General features: G+C 57.5%; 1 protein-coding gene across 2 annotated transcripts in view; it reads right to left on the minus strand.

Annotated features, from left to right (window-relative positions):
- SLX9 (SLX9 ribosome biogenesis factor) overlaps positions 1–14,389 on the minus strand; it is a 28,028-nt gene extending 13,639 nt beyond the window's left edge. For both annotated transcript variants that reach the window (XM_022597033.3, XM_022597032.3), the window contains exons 1-2: positions 14,138–14,389; positions 9,314–9,422 (exon numbers count right to left, since the gene is read on the minus strand). In XM_022597033.3, the coding sequence (XP_022452741.1) occupies positions 9,314–9,422; positions 14,138–14,275 (247 nt within the window). In that variant the 5' untranslated portion in view covers positions 14,276–14,389. The remainder of the gene's footprint in view (positions 1–9,313; positions 9,423–14,137) is intronic.
- Positions 14,390–17,198: the final 2,809 nt, after the last annotated feature.

Consider the following 17,198-nt stretch of genomic DNA (forward strand, 5'->3'; position numbering starts at 1 on the left):
CACTCGCTGGGCCTTAGCTGGTTTCCCCAGAGGTAACGCGGCTTAAGCCCAGGCCACGTTCCACCCGGGTCGCATTCTGTACAGGATCTGACTGTCCCGCAGATTCCCGAGCTGGTACAACACACCCACGGCGTCTAAGGAGAAACAGCGCAGAGATGAGCTCCGTCAGGGCGGCGCTCCTGGTCAGCTGGACTTGTCAGTTCAGGATCCCCTGTAAACGCCCGTAACCCGTGACCACGCTGCGGCCGTGCCTGGAGCTGGCCTGCTTTCCTCCCCACTCACCCCGACCTCTCAGCCCAGCAGGAAGGGGAGGCGCAGGGCCGTCAGTCACCCTGTGCTAGGTCGGTGGGCTGCTCAGGATGCGGGCGGGTGTGCAGGAGGGTGACGGGAAGGAGGGGCTGCATGGCAGGCGCCCTGCAGGCGTCAGCGGCCGTGGGACTGTGGGTGAGGGAGGGGATGTCCCCGGGCCGGCGCGGGGCCCAACCGCCAGTGGGGTGAGGGTGGCATGTCTGGGGCAGGAGCCTTAGCAAGGGCAGCAGCGGCAGGAGGCAGCAGAGGCGCCTCACACGGGAGCCTCGCACCCACCCTCAGAGATCCAGGGAGAAGTCTTCTCTGCCTTGCTCCTGATTCTGAAATAATTTCAAAAGAAAAAAGAGTCTACGACCCGCAGAGACTGACAGAACCGTAAGCGCATGTGGCATCTGAACGAGCGGCAGGCTGGCACGCGGGTCGGAACCCTCCCCGCGCCACCCAGGACCCCTGCCCAGCAGCCCAGGAAATGGGACCCGGCACGCTGACCCTGTGAGGCCCAAGGGACTGGGGAAGCTTCAGTCTCGCAGAGGCTGCAAGCCCGAGAACCGGGGAGCCTCCGGCCCAGGGCGGCCAACAGACGCTGCCCCCAGGGGTACGGGAGGGAACAAGCGGGAACAGGCACTGCGGGGCCAGGGCGACTCAGGTCTGCTCACCTCAGCATCCCACCAGGGACCCCGAGGGCATCTGGAGGCTCCAAAAGCCCAACAAGCCCAACCCCCAAGGGCTGGCAAAGCCCTTCAATTCGACAGTGAGGGGCCAGGTGGACCAGCCTTAAGAAGAAGGCGGTATCTGGGCAGGGCCACCACGTCCCCAGGGCTGCAGTCAGGGCTGAGTGAGGGCAGCACAGCTGCCCGGAGCGGTGCTCTATCCTGTCTCTGGACATCTCCAGGGCTGTAGAAGGACACGTATGTCCAGCCAAAGGAAGAGGGCCTGGCTCCATAGCGGCTTTAATGGAAGTTTTCAAACTCACAGGAGAGAGGGCCCTGTGAAGAACCCTTGAGTGTCCCTGACCACATCCACCCGACCCTGGTACTTCAAGCCAACCCTAGATGGGCCAGCGCCCATCGTCCGGACTCTGGGACAGCAGGCACATCTAAGTCCCCCAGGTGTGTGAGCCAGCCCTGTGAAAGGGTCCCGCCTGCGGACATGCTGCCAAGCACCAAGTGCAAGTACCCGATGCACAGTGAGGCCAAACAACTGCAACATCAGAGCTGGAGCAGGGAAGCGCTGTGAAGGGCCAAGCAAGGAGACGGGTGGCTTGTGCTCAGAAAACCCCAAACTGCCTGAAAGGCTTCAGCAAAGCATTCTGAAAGGCCCCGTGACAGAGGCAGGTGGCAGGGTACGTGATCAGCTCGTGCACAGCTCTCTGACTGGTTGATGGTGAGGTGACGGGCTGGTTAACACATGGCACCAGAAGGTCTGGGGGCTTCGTGTTCAGGGTCATCAAGTAGTTAATTTCTTCCACGTAGTGGTGGTTTTTAGCACCTGAAAAACTCAGGAAATATGCTCAAGGTACTATTACCTGGGCACTTCAGAAAGGAGCTACGGTAGAGAATGTGCGAGAGGGGTCTGCCCACGCCCCCAAGGCCCCAGTGGGTCCCGCTCGATTACAGACACACCCCGTGAGAACGGGCCATCCAGGCTGGACGGGGGACACTCAGGGGGACGCTGGCCAGTACCAAGGAGGCAGCGGCACCACGTCGAGCCTGTCCCGTCCGCTCCCTCCTGAAGCCTGCGCATCACTTCTCTCCATCCCAGCACCAAGCCCCCTCGGACTGAGCCCGGGACAGGCCAAAGACCACAGTGTCCCCCCTCAGAGGAAGGTTCTGGAATGGCAGGAGAGGAGAGGACAGAGCAGGTGCTCAGGCCACCCCACCTGGTGACAGGGGAGGAGCACCTGCCGGTGACCAGGCCTGGCCTCACCGACCTGAGAACACAGCTCCAGAAATCGCCACCCCCACGCAGGCAGCTCGGGGGGGCCCCTGTCCCTCCTAGTGGCCAGGAGGGCCTCCTGGCCAGTGTGTGGAGCACAGGACAGAGGCACTCCGGCACCTCGTGGGAGACAACCAGGGCTAACAGCAGGCCAACGTCCCCCCAGTGGGGCCCCAGCTTCGCTGAGCTGCCCACATGAGGGGGCCCGTCTAGACAAAGAGCAGCCTGCGGCCCCTTCCCGGGTGGCATCGGCCCCCCCCCGCCCCAGGTCAGGGAGCATCTGCACACCGGGATGGGTCACAGACACACAGTCCATGTGGGGACACCGGAACAGCTTTCACTTGTAATGTCGCTTCTCTCTTTTCTACAGCGTGCACATCCTGCTTTTTCAACTATGAAATGTTGTTTTTTACAAAAGTAATTTCAGCAGGAGGCTGGTCCCTAACTTCCAAGTTTCCGCCAGCGGCGCGCTGCACTGCAAGGAGGGGCCCCGTGGCCATTCAGTGTGGACGACTCGGCATCCACCCAGGCACTGGCTCAGCTGCCGTGGAGCCAGGAGCTCAGACAGGAGCCCAGAGCTATCGCGGAGCACAGGCCAGTAGAGCGCCTGCCCTGCCAGCGCCGCACGCAAGCGCTCCCAGGGTCCGGACCCTGGCCCAGACCAAGACCTGGGGCCTTGGCCCACCTGAGGCCTCCCGCACCCGTGACCCGGGCGCCAGCAGCACAACACAGCTGTCGTGTCACAGCTCCGAGGGCATGTGGGCCACGGCAGGGTACAGGCCCCACCTGTCATGCTGCCGCTGGCCAGTGCCAGGGTAGACTCAGGCGGGCCAGTGTTCACTCGTGTCTGCCCTCAGAAGAATGAAGGGGGACCACCAGGGTGGGCCAGGCAGCTACTCTGCGGGACTGAGGGCCCAAGGTCCCACCTGTCAGTGGGAGGAGGACCACACCCCACTCTATAGCCGGGCCACTGGGGTGCCACAGAGGGGGGATGGTAACACCTGGAGCAGAGGCCCAGGCTGAGGCTCCGAGAGGGAAGCACCAAGAGAGGTCCTGGAGCTGGGCAGGGAGACCCCTTGTCCGTAGGGATGCTCCAGCCACTGGCAGGGGACACAGGGGGCTTCTGGGCCACTCCCATCGCCCACCCTGAGCCCAATATCCCGGCGGGCATGGGCACTTAGCAAACGTTCACCACACTACGTGGACTTCGCTTTTGCCCACAGACACCTCCTAAGGCCACCTGGCCTCCCCCGACACAAGAATTCAGCCACCCCAGACTTCCTGGTGGCGCAGTGGTTGGGAGTCCGCCTGCCGATGCAGGGGACGCGGGTTCGTGCCCTGGTCTGGGAAGATCCCACATGCCGCGGAGCGGCTGCCCCCGTGGGCCATGGCCGCTGGGCCTGCGCGTCCGGGGCCTGTGCTCCGCAGCGGGAGGGGCCGCAGCGGTGAGCGGCCCACGTACCACACACACAAAAAAGGAATTCAGCCACCCCTGCACTGGCACTGGTGGGACGGGCATGGGGCTCTCACTGCTCAGCCCAGCACAGGGAAGTGGGGCAGCGGGCGGAGGGCGAGTGTTATGATGTGATTTCTTTTGTGTTATAATTCCTACTCATCCCGTGTGACACACATGTGAGCTGTGAAGACACATTAGATGGTTCAAAATGGAGCCACAGTGACCAATGTGAACCTCTGCATCAGCTGTTCTGAAACGTCCGCTGCAGGACCGCGAGTGTCTTAGTGATGAACTGAGAGCATTACCTTAGATGAGAAGTTTGATGGGGCACGTACGTCACTGAAACAGAGAAACAACTGATAGAGCCCAGACCCCCTTCCTGGGACAAACGCTGTTCCTTGAAGAGACCCCTGAGCCCAGCGACTGGAACGGACTCCACGCTGCCGAGAGCTGTTCCAGAGACGCTGCCCGAGGCCCTCCTGCTCAGCCGCGGGGACCTGCTGCCGGCTAAGATGCCGCCTCCTGCCCGAAGACTCCGGCAGTGGTCTGGCACCTCTCCTCTCTGACTACCTGTGTCCTGTGCTGTGTGCCATAAGCCGAGTGACCGTCCACCTCTACCCCCGCGACTCTGACCTGCCCTTCCTGCTGGGCCCTGCAACAAAACAGCACAAGAACTGGGGTGCAGGGCACGCTGTGGGACACTGGGGTCCCTGTGCACCCAGCTCCTCGGCACCTTGGGCCCATCCACACACGCCTCCTCACAAGGCCACGCTGCGGCCAAATCCCCTGCACTTCCCACCAGCCGAGAGCCCGTCCAGAGCTGGGAAGAAGGCGCTGGGAAACACCCCGTCCTGCAAGCAGGAGGAGCGGCCCGAGGGCCCCAACCCTTCGCTCTCCAAACCCAGCAGGCAGGCTCCTCCGTGTCCTTCCCTGCTTCCGTCTGTCCAAAAGAACAGGCTCAACGTAGGCAGAGCAAGGTGAGAAGAGCCCAGCAGTGGGGCCCTTCCTGTCCCCCAGCTGCCAGCAGGCCCAGAGCAGGGGCCCATGCCTTCCATCCTCTGGTCGAGCACACAGAGCTCAGGCCCCGCTAGTCAAGGTGGCCCTGGAGACAGTGGGCACCCCTCCCAGGGCCTCCCCCCACGGCCAGGAGGCAAGCGCCCGGGCAGCACGCGGGTGCTCAGAGCCTGCGGCCACAGAGGACGGCGGACGCCACGCACCACGGCCAAGACCAGGAAGGCATCCTCCAGCCCCCAGACCCGCAAATGCCGCTGCCCACAGGAGACCTCCAGGACTCCCCTCAGTGGCCTCAAGAGGCCAGGGAGGCCAAGGGGAGAGTGAACCACCCCTGGCCAAAGTGGGTCTCCACGGAGCAGCAGCTCCCTCCAGGCCTTGACCCTTCCTGTTCTTGTTACACTCGGCCCGGATGGACATGAGTAAAGCTTAGTAAAGCTCTAAGTGGATTATTCTGTCACAGCCCTGGGGTCACAGCCCTGGCATCACAGCCCTGGCGTCACAGACCTAACTTGAAAGGCGGGGCAAGTCCCTCAATGGGGAGCTGCATCAGAAGTCCCTAAAGACAGCCTCTGGGAAGCACTCGGTCCGCCTGCACCCCAAGGTCAGCCCTCCCAAACCTCCTCTCCTCCTCCAGGCAGGACCCGCTCCAGGTCTGGGCTCAGCCTGGAGACGCAGGGACGCAGCTCTGCTGCCCTCTGCTGAGCACCTGCCTCGGAGGAAACCGAGTTCCGGAGGAAACCACAGCGGCTGGCCAACGGGGGGAAGCTCAGGCCGCAGGGAAAGGGAAGGTCAGGGCAGAGCTCTCTGCCTGGGTGGGGGAGGGGGCGTCCCAGCAGCACAGCCCACAGGACATGAAGGCGGGTGACCCCAAGGCCAAGTCCCTCCACTGGGGCCTCGAGGCCTGCTCGTCCACTCACCACAGTCACCTCCCCAACCTCTTCCACCCAGAGCCCCCGCAGACGCGCTGCCACCGCCACGTCCTCCCTCCTGTCCTTCTGCTCCCGTGTCCCTAACCAAGCCCGTCCTCCACCCACTCACGTCCCCGTTTGAGTCCAGGGGCCAGGACTGCCCAGCCCAGGGTACAGGCGAAAGACTGGCAACAGCGCAGGTGCTTTTACCTGAGCACGGAGTGGGCTTGTTTCCCGCAGCACCACAGCACAGAGAACACAGAACTGGAGGGCGGTGCTCTGTGCGGGGCAGGATGCGGGAGCCCGGGGGCCACCCCGCCCTCCACCCGCCCTCCAGTCCGGATGCGGAGGAGCTGAGGCTGCTCCCTTGCAGGTGCAGATCCGTGGGCCGTGGGCCCGACCCTCAGGGCGAAGCTGAGTTCTGCTGCTGGTGGGGGGCGGGGAGGCCCATCACTGCAGAGCCCAGTGGTCCCCCCACAGGAAACTCAGAGCCCCTGCCTGGAATCAGAAGGAAAACCGGGGGGCAGACCTGGTCCCAAAGGCTCCCGGAGGAAGCTAAAGAGATGCCAACAGCAAGCCCCGCCCCCCTGCCCCCCACCCCCCACCCCCGGGGTCAACCAGGCCCCACTGCGTCCAGGCTGCAGGGGAGGGTGTGAGCGCCTGTCTGCACTGGGAGGGGAGTCCAGCAGACATGCGTCCACGCCGGGGCAGGGAGCTGGGGGGACCCACAACCAGGCTCCTCTGGGACCACATGGACCACACAGGCACAGTGGCCAGGGACGCGGGGAGCAGTGCTATTTGCGCCTCAGCCCAGGGCAAGGACGTGCTCATCCAGGCAGACAGGCGCCCTCGCCGTCACGGCCCAGCAGGTCACTGAGCAGAGCTGAGTCACCGGATGCCACTTTCCACATGACCTGCCTCTGCCCCGGGCCACCGGTCCCAGCTCAAACCCGGGGGAGCCACAAGGCCCATAGCCCAAGAGATCCAGGGCACTGGCGAATCAGGAGGCAGGTCTGAGGAACCCCAAAACGCAAGAGCAGCTGGAGAGGGAGGCGTGGGTGTGGTGAAAGACACCTGCCACCGGGAACCAGGGCACCTCAGCCAGCAGAGGGCCTCGCTCAACGGGACACGTGGCCGATTACTCCTCCAGCACCACCGGGCACTTACGGAAGCCAGGCCCAGGTGCCGTTCCCCACTTTCCACATTTACTGAGTCATCTGAACCCCAAAGCAGGCGGCACTGAGGACGCAAGGACCAGTATCACCCCGTTACAGGTGAGCAGCCAGGGGCCAGAGAGCCAAGTGCCCCGACCAAGCCCCCAGCTGCGGCTCCGGAGCACACGCCCCACAACCACCATGGCCCACCCACTTCCTCCAGTCCCCGGGGACTCTGCCAGCGCAAGGCTGCAGAGCTCACAGCAGCCAGCGCTCTGCGCCCCAGAGCCCGGGCCCTCTCCTTCTGTAAATTTTCTTTAATTTTCTGTATATTATGACACTCTGACATCCTTAATAAAAACAAAACAAAACACCTTTCTGGCTGGAGAGAGACTGCTTTCTGCGGGCTTTGATGAGCCTTTTCCTGAGCTGCTCTCTCTCCTGGTCACAGCCCATAGACCACCTCAGAAAACGAAATAAACCCTTCCTTCCTCCTCTCCCTGTCCCCCCTCCACACCACCCAGATTTTAAGTGCCCCCTCTGATGGGAAGTGACATCTGCTCTTTCTGGTTGGCCATGCTCTCTGGGCAGCCAATGCTGTGGGAGGTGGCCTGGAATTTTATAAAACCCCTCAGATTTAGTACTAAGGCTCGGGGTAACTGAGGTCTGCCTGCCGCACACTGAGACAGTCCCACAGATCAGGACCGCAAGGGCTGATCAGGAGATCTGGATGACAGCCCATCACAGCTCAGGACCGAGAGGAGATGGGGGCTTCTATGCTCCTGCAGCCGCGAGGCAGGACCCACTAGGCCCTGGGCCAGTGTCCTGAACCTGGCAGCATCGGAGACCCCTGGAGGGGGTGTGAAAACAAGGTTCCGCAGGTCTGGGATGGGACCCCAGGGATGCTGGTGCTAGCCAGAAAAGCCATCAAAACTGCCCGGTACACAAACCGTAAGAGGACCAATGAACACACAGAAAGTTGTTTGATCACGTGGGTCACCAAAGGGACCTGAGAGGCCATGGCTCCGGCGCCCCCAGGCACACCCTGCCCACCCAAACGAAGGCAAGTCCCTGCGGCACCCGCCATGGGAAAGCACTCAGGCAGGTCACGCAGCCAGAGCGGCAATGTGCTCTGCGGAATCAGCCCAAGAAACAGCAGGAGAGCCTGAGGGCCGGGAATATGGCTCCCACACACACACCACTTTGGATGTCAGCATTACTTTGGGCTGGAGGCAAACAGAATCAGCAGGTGCAGAAAGAAGCCATCCAGAACTTCCCTATCTGACTAAAAACCGAAAATTCTGAAATGAGGACCACCATGCATCCCCTCTTCCGAGGAATTCTCATGGCCATGAGGACACCAGAGCCGGCACCACATGGACCTCCGTGAACCTTCCTCTATGTATTCACCACCCCCCCGAAGTTTGCCCTCGGAAGCCCACAGCATCACTGCTCTTCGCTAAGATGCTACAGAGGCCCAAGTTCTCACCACCACTTTGAGTTACTCATCACTGAGGTTCCTCCCATGTGATGTGACCTGCACACAGGAGTAGTTTGTTTTTCTCTTGTTAATCTCTCTTTGTTAGTCTAACTTGCAGGGTCCTAGCCAAGAACCTAGGAGGGTAGAGGGGAGAAGGCTTCCCTCCCTACAGCTTCAACATACAAGGAATGGCAAGGAGATTCCGATAACCTCCCCAGTGAAATAAAAAAAAATCCAAAGCAGTGATGCAAACAACATGACCTCATGGGAGATGCCTGATGTAAGCCGTACGTGTGAGATAACTACAGCTTACAACCGCAACAGCTGTTTACAAACTGTAGATGGAAACCCTAGAAACCCTGCCCCGGAGGCCAGGGTGCTCCCCACAGGGATACAGACGCTTCTATTCTCAATGGCTCATCTGTAAATGTGCAGCTCACGTATGCAGCATGAAGCTTCTCTCCAGGAAGTGGTGGCGGTGTGGCCACCCAGGGCAGGAGAGCCGCTCCTCTCCTCCAGGAGCAGCCCAGACAGGACGCTGGAGCTAGGAACACCACAAAGCCCCAAGTGGGGGAGGTGCAGGAGGAAAAGAGACCTCCCCCACGTGATAAGCACGTGAAGGAGAAGGGGAGCGGGGGCTGCAACGCACCCTTGTTCCCACCTGGTTCTGACTGAGGCAAGCACGAAGATGGGAGATTCTTTTACTTCGTTTATCTGAAATAAGGAATTACCACTGATCTGTTTAGGTGTGGTAATGGCCTTGTAGGTGTGTTTATGTCTTTTTTTCTAAGAGCTCTTAAAAATACTTACTAAAGAATTCTTGAGGGAAATGCTGTTTGTTTCAAAATAACCCAGTACTGCGTGTGTGAAAACAGAGGATGGGCACGTGGACTGTCTTATGCCATCTTCTGCTTAGTACATCCTTAAAATTTTCCACCAATAAAACAAATCTCTTCGAAGTGCACAGGCGCACCTGTAGTCTGCTCTGACCCGTGCCCGCGAGCACGTGGAAGCGGGCCTGGCGCCCACCCCTGAGGTCCGTCCTGCCTGCTCTCACCTCTCCTGACGGAGGCGCTGCTCCTCGCGTCCACGTCCAGCTTCTGCACCAAGGCGCTGGGGTCTATCGTGGTCCCGGCAAACACACTGGCATTCATGAAGGCCCACTCCTGAAATGGAAACAGAGGAGACCTAAGACCTGCTTCAGAGTGGCTTCAGAGACCCCTCGGCGAGGGCCGGACCCCGGCTTTTCCAGAGCGGGAGCTGGAGAGGAGCCCGAGGCCACCCCAGCTCAGACCCCAGAGCTCTCAAGCCACATCCTTTCTGCAGCCTCAGTTCACCACCCAGGCCTGGATCCTGGTTGCGGGACCTTTTGAGACCAGATGCAGGATCAATAATGATTATGAATTACACCCTCAACACTCAGGAGCCCTTGTGAGAGGAATCAGGCTTCCCCCCAAACCTCCCACCTTCCTACTGTCCCTCCCGTTTCACAGCCACTGTTCCATCTCAGCAGTCTCACTGTCTCCCAGCCCCATTCATCCCACATCAAGATTTCAGAATCCTCCAGGTCACCCTGCCCATCACGCTGTGCTAACCCAGGCCCCGCCTCCCAGGCCTGGCCAGCCCATTCGGGTCCAAGCTCCAGGACAGCGGCCTTGGAAGGGGCATCAATAACACGCGGGCTTGGGCACAACCTCTGAGCAGACGCTGGCCGGGCAGCAAGCCGCCCTGGCCCAGGGGCAGCTTCCAGGAAGCGGCACCATGGCAGGCTGGAGGCGGTGTGAGCTGAAGGCTGCACTGGCTCAGGAGTGGCCAGACAGAATGGCAAAGCCACTAGTCCCTGTGAAGGCGGGTCAAAACGTCAGCTCCCTGAACTATGAGAGCAGCCTCCCAGCCACACACATGTATCCAGCGGTAAAGGGCAGAGATCTCTGTGGCCACGGGGGCTTAAGCACAGTCGGACCAGTAAGAGGCTTGTGCTGACCCAGGCTGCCAGGCTGAAAGATAAAGACAAGAAGAAACAGGAGCAGGGAGATGGGAGGCCGCGCACTGGCAGAGAGCGGACCCTGAGTCACACGGCAGCCCGGAGCCAGGCCAGTGAGCAAGTAACTACCAGGTACACAGCACCAAGCCCCCGCAGCGCCACCACGCACTGCCTAAGACATCCGGTTTTCAACAACAGAGCGGGGCCTGTGCAAAGAAACTGGGGAGCAAGACCTAGGCAACAGAAGCTACTTCTGAGGGGCCCACGTGTTGGACTTGGCAACAGCCTCAGAGCGGCCACTGTAAATATGCTCAGGACTAAAAGAGACCCTGTCTAAAGAACTACAGGAAAGTATGATGACAACATCTCATCAAACAGAGAACATCAGTAAAGAGACAGAAATCATTCAAAAATAGAAGTCTTAAATATGCTACAAGGATATACTGCACAACACAGGAAATATAGCCAATGTTTTATAGTAACTATAAATGGAATATAACCTTTAAAAATTGTGAATCACTATGTTGTACACCTGTAACTTATATAACATTGTACATCAACTATACCTCAATTTTTTAAAAACAGAAAAAAATAAATAAAATTACAGCAATCAATTCAGTGTGGCATTGGCATAAGGATATACAAACAGATCAACAGAACATATTAGAGTCCATAAATAGACCCACACATATATGGTCAATTGATTTTTGACAAAAGTTCCAAGATAATTTAATGGAGAACTCCAATAAATTATGTGGAAACAAAATGATATTTATATGGGGAAAAAATGATTCTCAACTCCTACTGCATACCATAACAATATATATATATGTTTTTATAATATATTTTTTAATAATATATATATAAGTAAATAAAATTCTGGAGTAAAAAAGTACATTAATCAAAATGAAGAATTTCACTACAGAGATTCAAAAGTAAATCTAAGCTGGCAGAGGAAAACAATCAGTGAATATGAAGAAAGATCAACAGAAATTGTACCATATGAAAAAAAGACGGAAAAAGAACAGAGCTTCACAGAAAAAAATGAATAGAAATAACCTTACACAACAGCCTTGCAGAAGAACAAATATAGCCTCAGAGCACCATTCAGCGTGCCAACCTATGTACATGTAACAGAAGCACCAGAAGAAGAGAGACAGAACAGGGCAGAAAAAGTATTCGAAGAAATTATGTCTGAACACTTGCCAAAGCTGATGGAAAACGCTAACCTATACATCCAAACTCAATGAACTTCAAGTAGGATAAACAAACTCCAAACAGAACAAGCACAGAGATCTACACCAAGACACATCATAGTCAAAAAGTTTAAGGGCAAAGAGAAAATCTTGAAAGCAGCAAAAAATGACTCATCACATACAAGGGAACCCCAATAAGATTAACAGCTGACTTCTCATGAGAAGCAATGGAGGCCAGAAGGCAGTGGGATAACATAAAAGTGGTGAAAGACTATAGTCAACCAAGAATTTTATATCCAGCGAAACTATCCTTCAAAGATGAAGGTAAAATAAAGACAGTCCCAGATAAACTAAAGCTGAGAGAATCTCTTGCTAGTAGACCTGCCTTATAAGAAATACTAATAAAGTTTTTTAGGCTGAAAGCAAATGATACCAGCTTGCATACATAACAATAACAGCACAACAAGGGGATAAGAGGGAATAGAGTTAAACAGTAGTGAAGATTCCGTCTTTCACTTGAATTAAGATGTAAATACTGATGTACATCGTGGGCCCTATGTCAACCAGCAAAGGACATCCACTGACAAAAAGTCTCTCCATGACCAAACTCTGCTCAGACTCCCCTGAGCTTTTCAACTAAACCTTGACTTTTCACAACACCAAAAGCACAAGCAACAAGAGAAAACAAGATAAACTGGACCTCATCAAAATTAAAAACTTTGTGCTTCCAAGGACAATATCAAGAAAGTAAAAAGACAACCCATAGAAGTGAAAAAAACATTTGCAAACCATATATATCTGATAAGGGTTTACTATCTAGAATATATAAAGAACTCTGACAATTCAACAAAAGGACAATCAACATAATTTTTAAATGGGCAAAGGACTTGAATAGACATTTCTCCAAAGATATACAGTCAACAAGCCCATGAAAAAAATCCTCAACATTATTCATTAGCCCTTTGGGAAATGCAAATCAAAACAATGAAATATCACCTCACATCCAGCAGGATGGCTATAATCAAAAAGACAGACGATAACAAGTGTTGGTGAGGATGTGGAGAAATTGGAACCCTCATTTATTGCTGGTGGGACTCTAAGATGGTGCAGCCATTGTGGAAAGTAATCTGGCAATTCCTCAAAAAGTTCAACATAGAGTTCCATACATCCTAGCAATTCCACTCCATGCATCCACAGAAAACTCTGTACACAGCAGTATTATCATGACAGCCAAAAATCTGAAACAACCTAACTATCCAACTTATGAATGGATAAATAAAATGTGACACGGTCTGGTATACCCACACGATGGAATATTTTTCAGCCATGAAAACAATAAAGACAACAAAGAAAGGGATGCTACAAAAATAGTACTATAAGGATGAACTGCAAAAGCATGCCCAGTGAAAGAACCCTGACACAAAAGGCCACATATCGTATAATTCCATTTGTATGAAACATCCAGAAGAGGCATATATATACAGAAAGCAGATTCATAGTTGCCAGAACGACTGATAATAAGTATGGGGTTTCCTTTTAGGGTGATGAAAATTTTCTGAAATCTGTAGTGATGGTTGTGCAAATCTGTGAATATACTAAAAAAAAAAATCCCATTAAATTGTACACTTTAAATGGGTGAGTTTTATGACATGAATTCTACCCCAATAAAGTTTTTATGAAAACCAGGGCACTGATGCCAGATCCTGGGTTCAAACAGCTCCTCCATCAGCAGCTGAACGTCCTTGGTAATTTATTTAAACTCTCAGCTTTTTCCTCATTTCAGCAAAATGAGGGTTGGGGCTGTTATGAAGAAGTAAAGTGCCTGGCTCACAGCAAGTGCTTAACAAACATGGCTGCTCTCTTTAGCATTACTGATCCAAAGCCACAGTCCCCACAAACCAGCAAGATTTTGTCCACTGTCCGGGTGCTAGCCCCTTGGTTACAAACACCAGTAAATGCTTCCAGGAAGCTCCAGGGTCAGCACCTGGATAAACAAAACATGGTCTAACCAAACAGTGGAACACTGTTCCACCACAAAAAGGAATGAAGCACTGATATACATCATACAACCTGCATGAGCGCTGAAAACGCTATGCTAAGTCCAAGAAGCCAAACGCAAAGGCCACGACTCCATCCATAGGAAATGTACCGAACAGAGGCAGAAAGATCAGTGGTTGCTTAGGGCTAGGTAAGATGGGGGGACGGGGGGGACTGCTACAGGGTACAGGGTCTCTTCAGTTTGCTCTTCGTTTTTTTCGTTAATCCTGGGAATTCCCTTTCCTTTCCTCGGAGCACAGCTACGATGCACAGGAATTTTTGCCATTTTCGCGCAGCATTTCTACACGTGGGGATGGGAGGTTTCTGGTCCTCCCTCGCAGAACTCCAAACGCGGAGCAAGTCAACGCCTCCCAGGCCGTCGCGCACTTGAGCAGCCGAGCCTCGGGGCCCACGGAGGCCACGACACTTCGCGGACCAGGAAGGCCCGCTGGCCGCGCGGTAAACTCCGCCGAGTCCCAGGGCGGTCCTGGGGTCGCGGGGACCCTTCAGGGGCGACAGAGGGGTGCCCACAAAGCACGCGGGGCTGGAGCCGGCCCGGGACCCCCGAGGCCGCAAAGTGTGGAGCCCCGACCCCGGCCCGCGGCCCCCTTCCCCCACCCGCAGCCCTTCCCCACTCCCACGGCCCGCAGTGTCCCCAGCTTACCTTCCCCCCGACTCCGCCAGCCGAGGCCTGCAGAGAGGCCGCCTCCCGGGCGGGGGGCGTGGGGCCGGGCGCGGCCTCCCCCGTGGGCCTCACGGCAGCCTTGTGCACCCGGGACCGCAGGCCCCTCACTTTCCCCATGTCCGCGGCGGAGACCCACAACCGGCCGGAAGCCGAAGAGCACACGCGGCACAGGCTGCCGGAAGCTGGTCCTTCGCTCTGGCGGCCCGGTGGAAACAAGAACCGCTGTGGCTGGAGTCCGCCATCCTGCCCGCGCCGGCCGCGAAGCGCCAGAGAGGAGTATGGCGGGGCCGCAGAGGGGCGGGGCTGCGGTGTGGGGGCGGGGTCGCGCTCCTCGTCCCGCCTTTGGCTCCGCCCCGCCTCCCGGGGCAGGTGTGGCTAATTGCTGGAATCACGCAGCCTCCCTGTGATCTGGAGAATGATGGTTACAGCGCTGGAGGGGATCAAGTTTGTTGAAATACACGAGTGTGTTTGCTTGTGCCTGTCAAAAACGCCCTGCGGGGAGGAAGAGAATCGGAGGACTGGGGAACCCCTAAAGGAAACCCCATACTTATTAAAACACCTCAGAGGCATCAGGCCAGGATTTATAGGGGCGACTTCACAGAACGGATCTGGGCTGGAGCCAGAGAGAAATGTCCCTGGAAGAAACCCCAGAAGCCAGCTCTCAGACTCGGCACCCCGACTCTGTCAGTGGCCCTGCTATCACCACTGCCTGCCCAGGGCCAGGTTGGGTGTCTGACCAGCGCCTGCCAGACCAGCTTCCTTTGGCTAGAGCCTGTTTCCTGGCTGTGACCCAGGCTAGTGGAACTTCTGGGGAGGCTTTCTGGAGCATGGAGAAGGCCAAGCCCACCACCCACTCGTGTCCCCGCTCATCTGGTGGCACCTACAACTTCCTGAAGGGGTGTCACGAGTCATTCTCTGGTTCCGCCAGACCTAAGGAGAACACAGAGGTAATGACTGCCGGGTACACGTGCTGCCAGGGTGCATGCAGCCCAAGGCCTGCAGGGCGGCCTCCATTTCAGGGTTTGCTTTTTGCATTTTCTGTACAGCCCATGCTTTCTCAATAGGAAAAGGAAAAGAACGTCCAACTGCTGCAAGATGGATCTGTTATGAGTTTTTTAAATCCTGGGGCCCGTTCCCTCTCTTTCCCTTCATCCCTCTGCGCGGCCAGGCCACACCCTGCTCCCCTGACACTTTCATGTACAACCCCGACCTCCCTCTGGGTCTCCCCCTGAAATTGAGGGAATCTTAAAGTGGAATTCTTGGTTCCCATCCCAACCTGCCCCCACTACCCGGGCAGTATATTCCCCTTCAGAAGAAATGGCACGGGCACTCACACAGCCGCCCAAGCCCCAAACCGAGGCGTCACCTTGGCTAGCGTCCCCTCTCCCTGTCACATCCAACCCAAGAGCCCCTTTATCACTCCCTCCAAACTCCAGTCCCACCTGGGCTCCTGCCCTGGCCTCCTCACTGGAGGCCCTTACCTCCCCAGAGGGGCCACGGCCATGATCGCCCTGGAAAGGCTACCCCTGGCTTTGGCCTTCAGGGGAGGACCCCTCCCTCAGCCTCTCTGTCCTTCCCAGCGCTCAGCCGTGTCTCCTCTGTCCCATGTGCCGTCCGCCTCCCTGCGGGACCTCGCGGCCTTGGTGGTCTCTGGACAGGCCACGCCCCCCGTGCTGGAGGCGCGAGTTAATTCTTCTGTCGTGGGAGGGCGCCCGCGGCCCGCGTGGGTTTCTCTGGAGGAGCTGGGGCGCCGCGGGCGCAGGCGCGGGCGTGCTGGGGATGCCAGCGCGGGCCCTTCCCCGGACCCTGAGCGCCTTCAGCCTCCGCAGGGCGCGGACCTCCTTGCGGGTCCGGTGGTCCCAGGAAGTCGTGGAAGGATGGCTTCCGGGAGAGCCTCGGGGTAAACACCCGTCCGCCCATCCCAGTCCACCCGGCCCTTCGGGACCCTCCGCAAGGACTTCCGGATGACGACCCCGCTCTCTGCTCTCGGGTTTCCCAAGCCCCACCAGGCTGCGCGTTAGAGCGCACGGCACCTGCGAACAGCGGGGCTGCAGACAGCCGGTTCTGACCCGCTGCTCCTCCCAGCGCCCGCGGCTCCTTGCGGCGTGGGCGCCGCCCTGGCCAGTGACCGGGCTGGGACGTGGAGCCCCAGGGCCCACTGCATCCCAGCCCTGACTAACCCTGGGCCAATGCCCTGACCCCACGCATCTCCATGTGCCCACTGTCAGGACTTCCTTCCTGAGGTGGTCCTGGGGCTGCACCAGCCTCCCGCGTACAGCGCCCAGCCCGGTGAACCTGGCCCCGGATAAGCCTTCCTTAGCCCTCCTCAGCCCCAGGAAGGCGTCCTATCGGCCCCCTCCCTGGCCACACTCCTCTCCCCTCAGCCCCTGCCGGACCTGAGTCTAGGTCTCGGGAGCCCCCGGGGCCTCTCCCCGGAGAGGAGGCCCGGTTCACGCGCCCCCAGCGAGCTGGCCAGGCTTGGAGATGACTTGGGCAAGGTAGGAGCCTCAGTTTCCCCATCTCTACACTGGGTTGCCGCAGGGGTTCTTTGAGGGCTGTCAGGTAAAGCACCAGGAAGCCCCTGCGGGCAGCCGGTGCTCAGATTCCAGTGGCAGCAAGTCGGTAGGGAAGCAAACCCGGCAGTCTGGCGGCTCAGGGGCGGGCCGTCGGGGTGTCAGCGTCAGCACCAGGCAGGGTGCCCCGCGGCAGGCGGAGGTTCGGCGCGCGGGCCTTGGGGCGTGTGAGCCGGGCAGGGGCAAAGAAAAGTCCTCAATGTGAGGACCTTCCTGCCCCGCCCTGCTGCCCCGGGACGATGGGGGTGGAGGGGGCTCCCCACCCTCTGCGCTTCTGCGGGCGTGCCCCGAGGACCCCTAAGGAAGCGGCTCCGGGAAGGAGGCGCCAGACTCCAGGGCGTGCGGCTGGGACCTGCCCCAGCCTCGCGGTCGAGTGGACTCCGTCCACCGGCTACGGATTGGGAGAATGAGGCCGGCGTTGGGGTTAAAAATGATCGGTTTGGGTCTCTGCGGGGCCGTTTGTTGTC

Source organism: Delphinapterus leucas, chromosome 4, assembly GCF_059928025.1.
Source record: "Delphinapterus leucas isolate spDelLeu-1000000601 "Yukka" chromosome 4, BTC_Dleu_Yukka2, whole genome shotgun sequence".
In the NCBI taxonomy this organism is placed as follows: domain Eukaryota; kingdom Metazoa; phylum Chordata; class Mammalia; order Artiodactyla; family Monodontidae; genus Delphinapterus; species Delphinapterus leucas.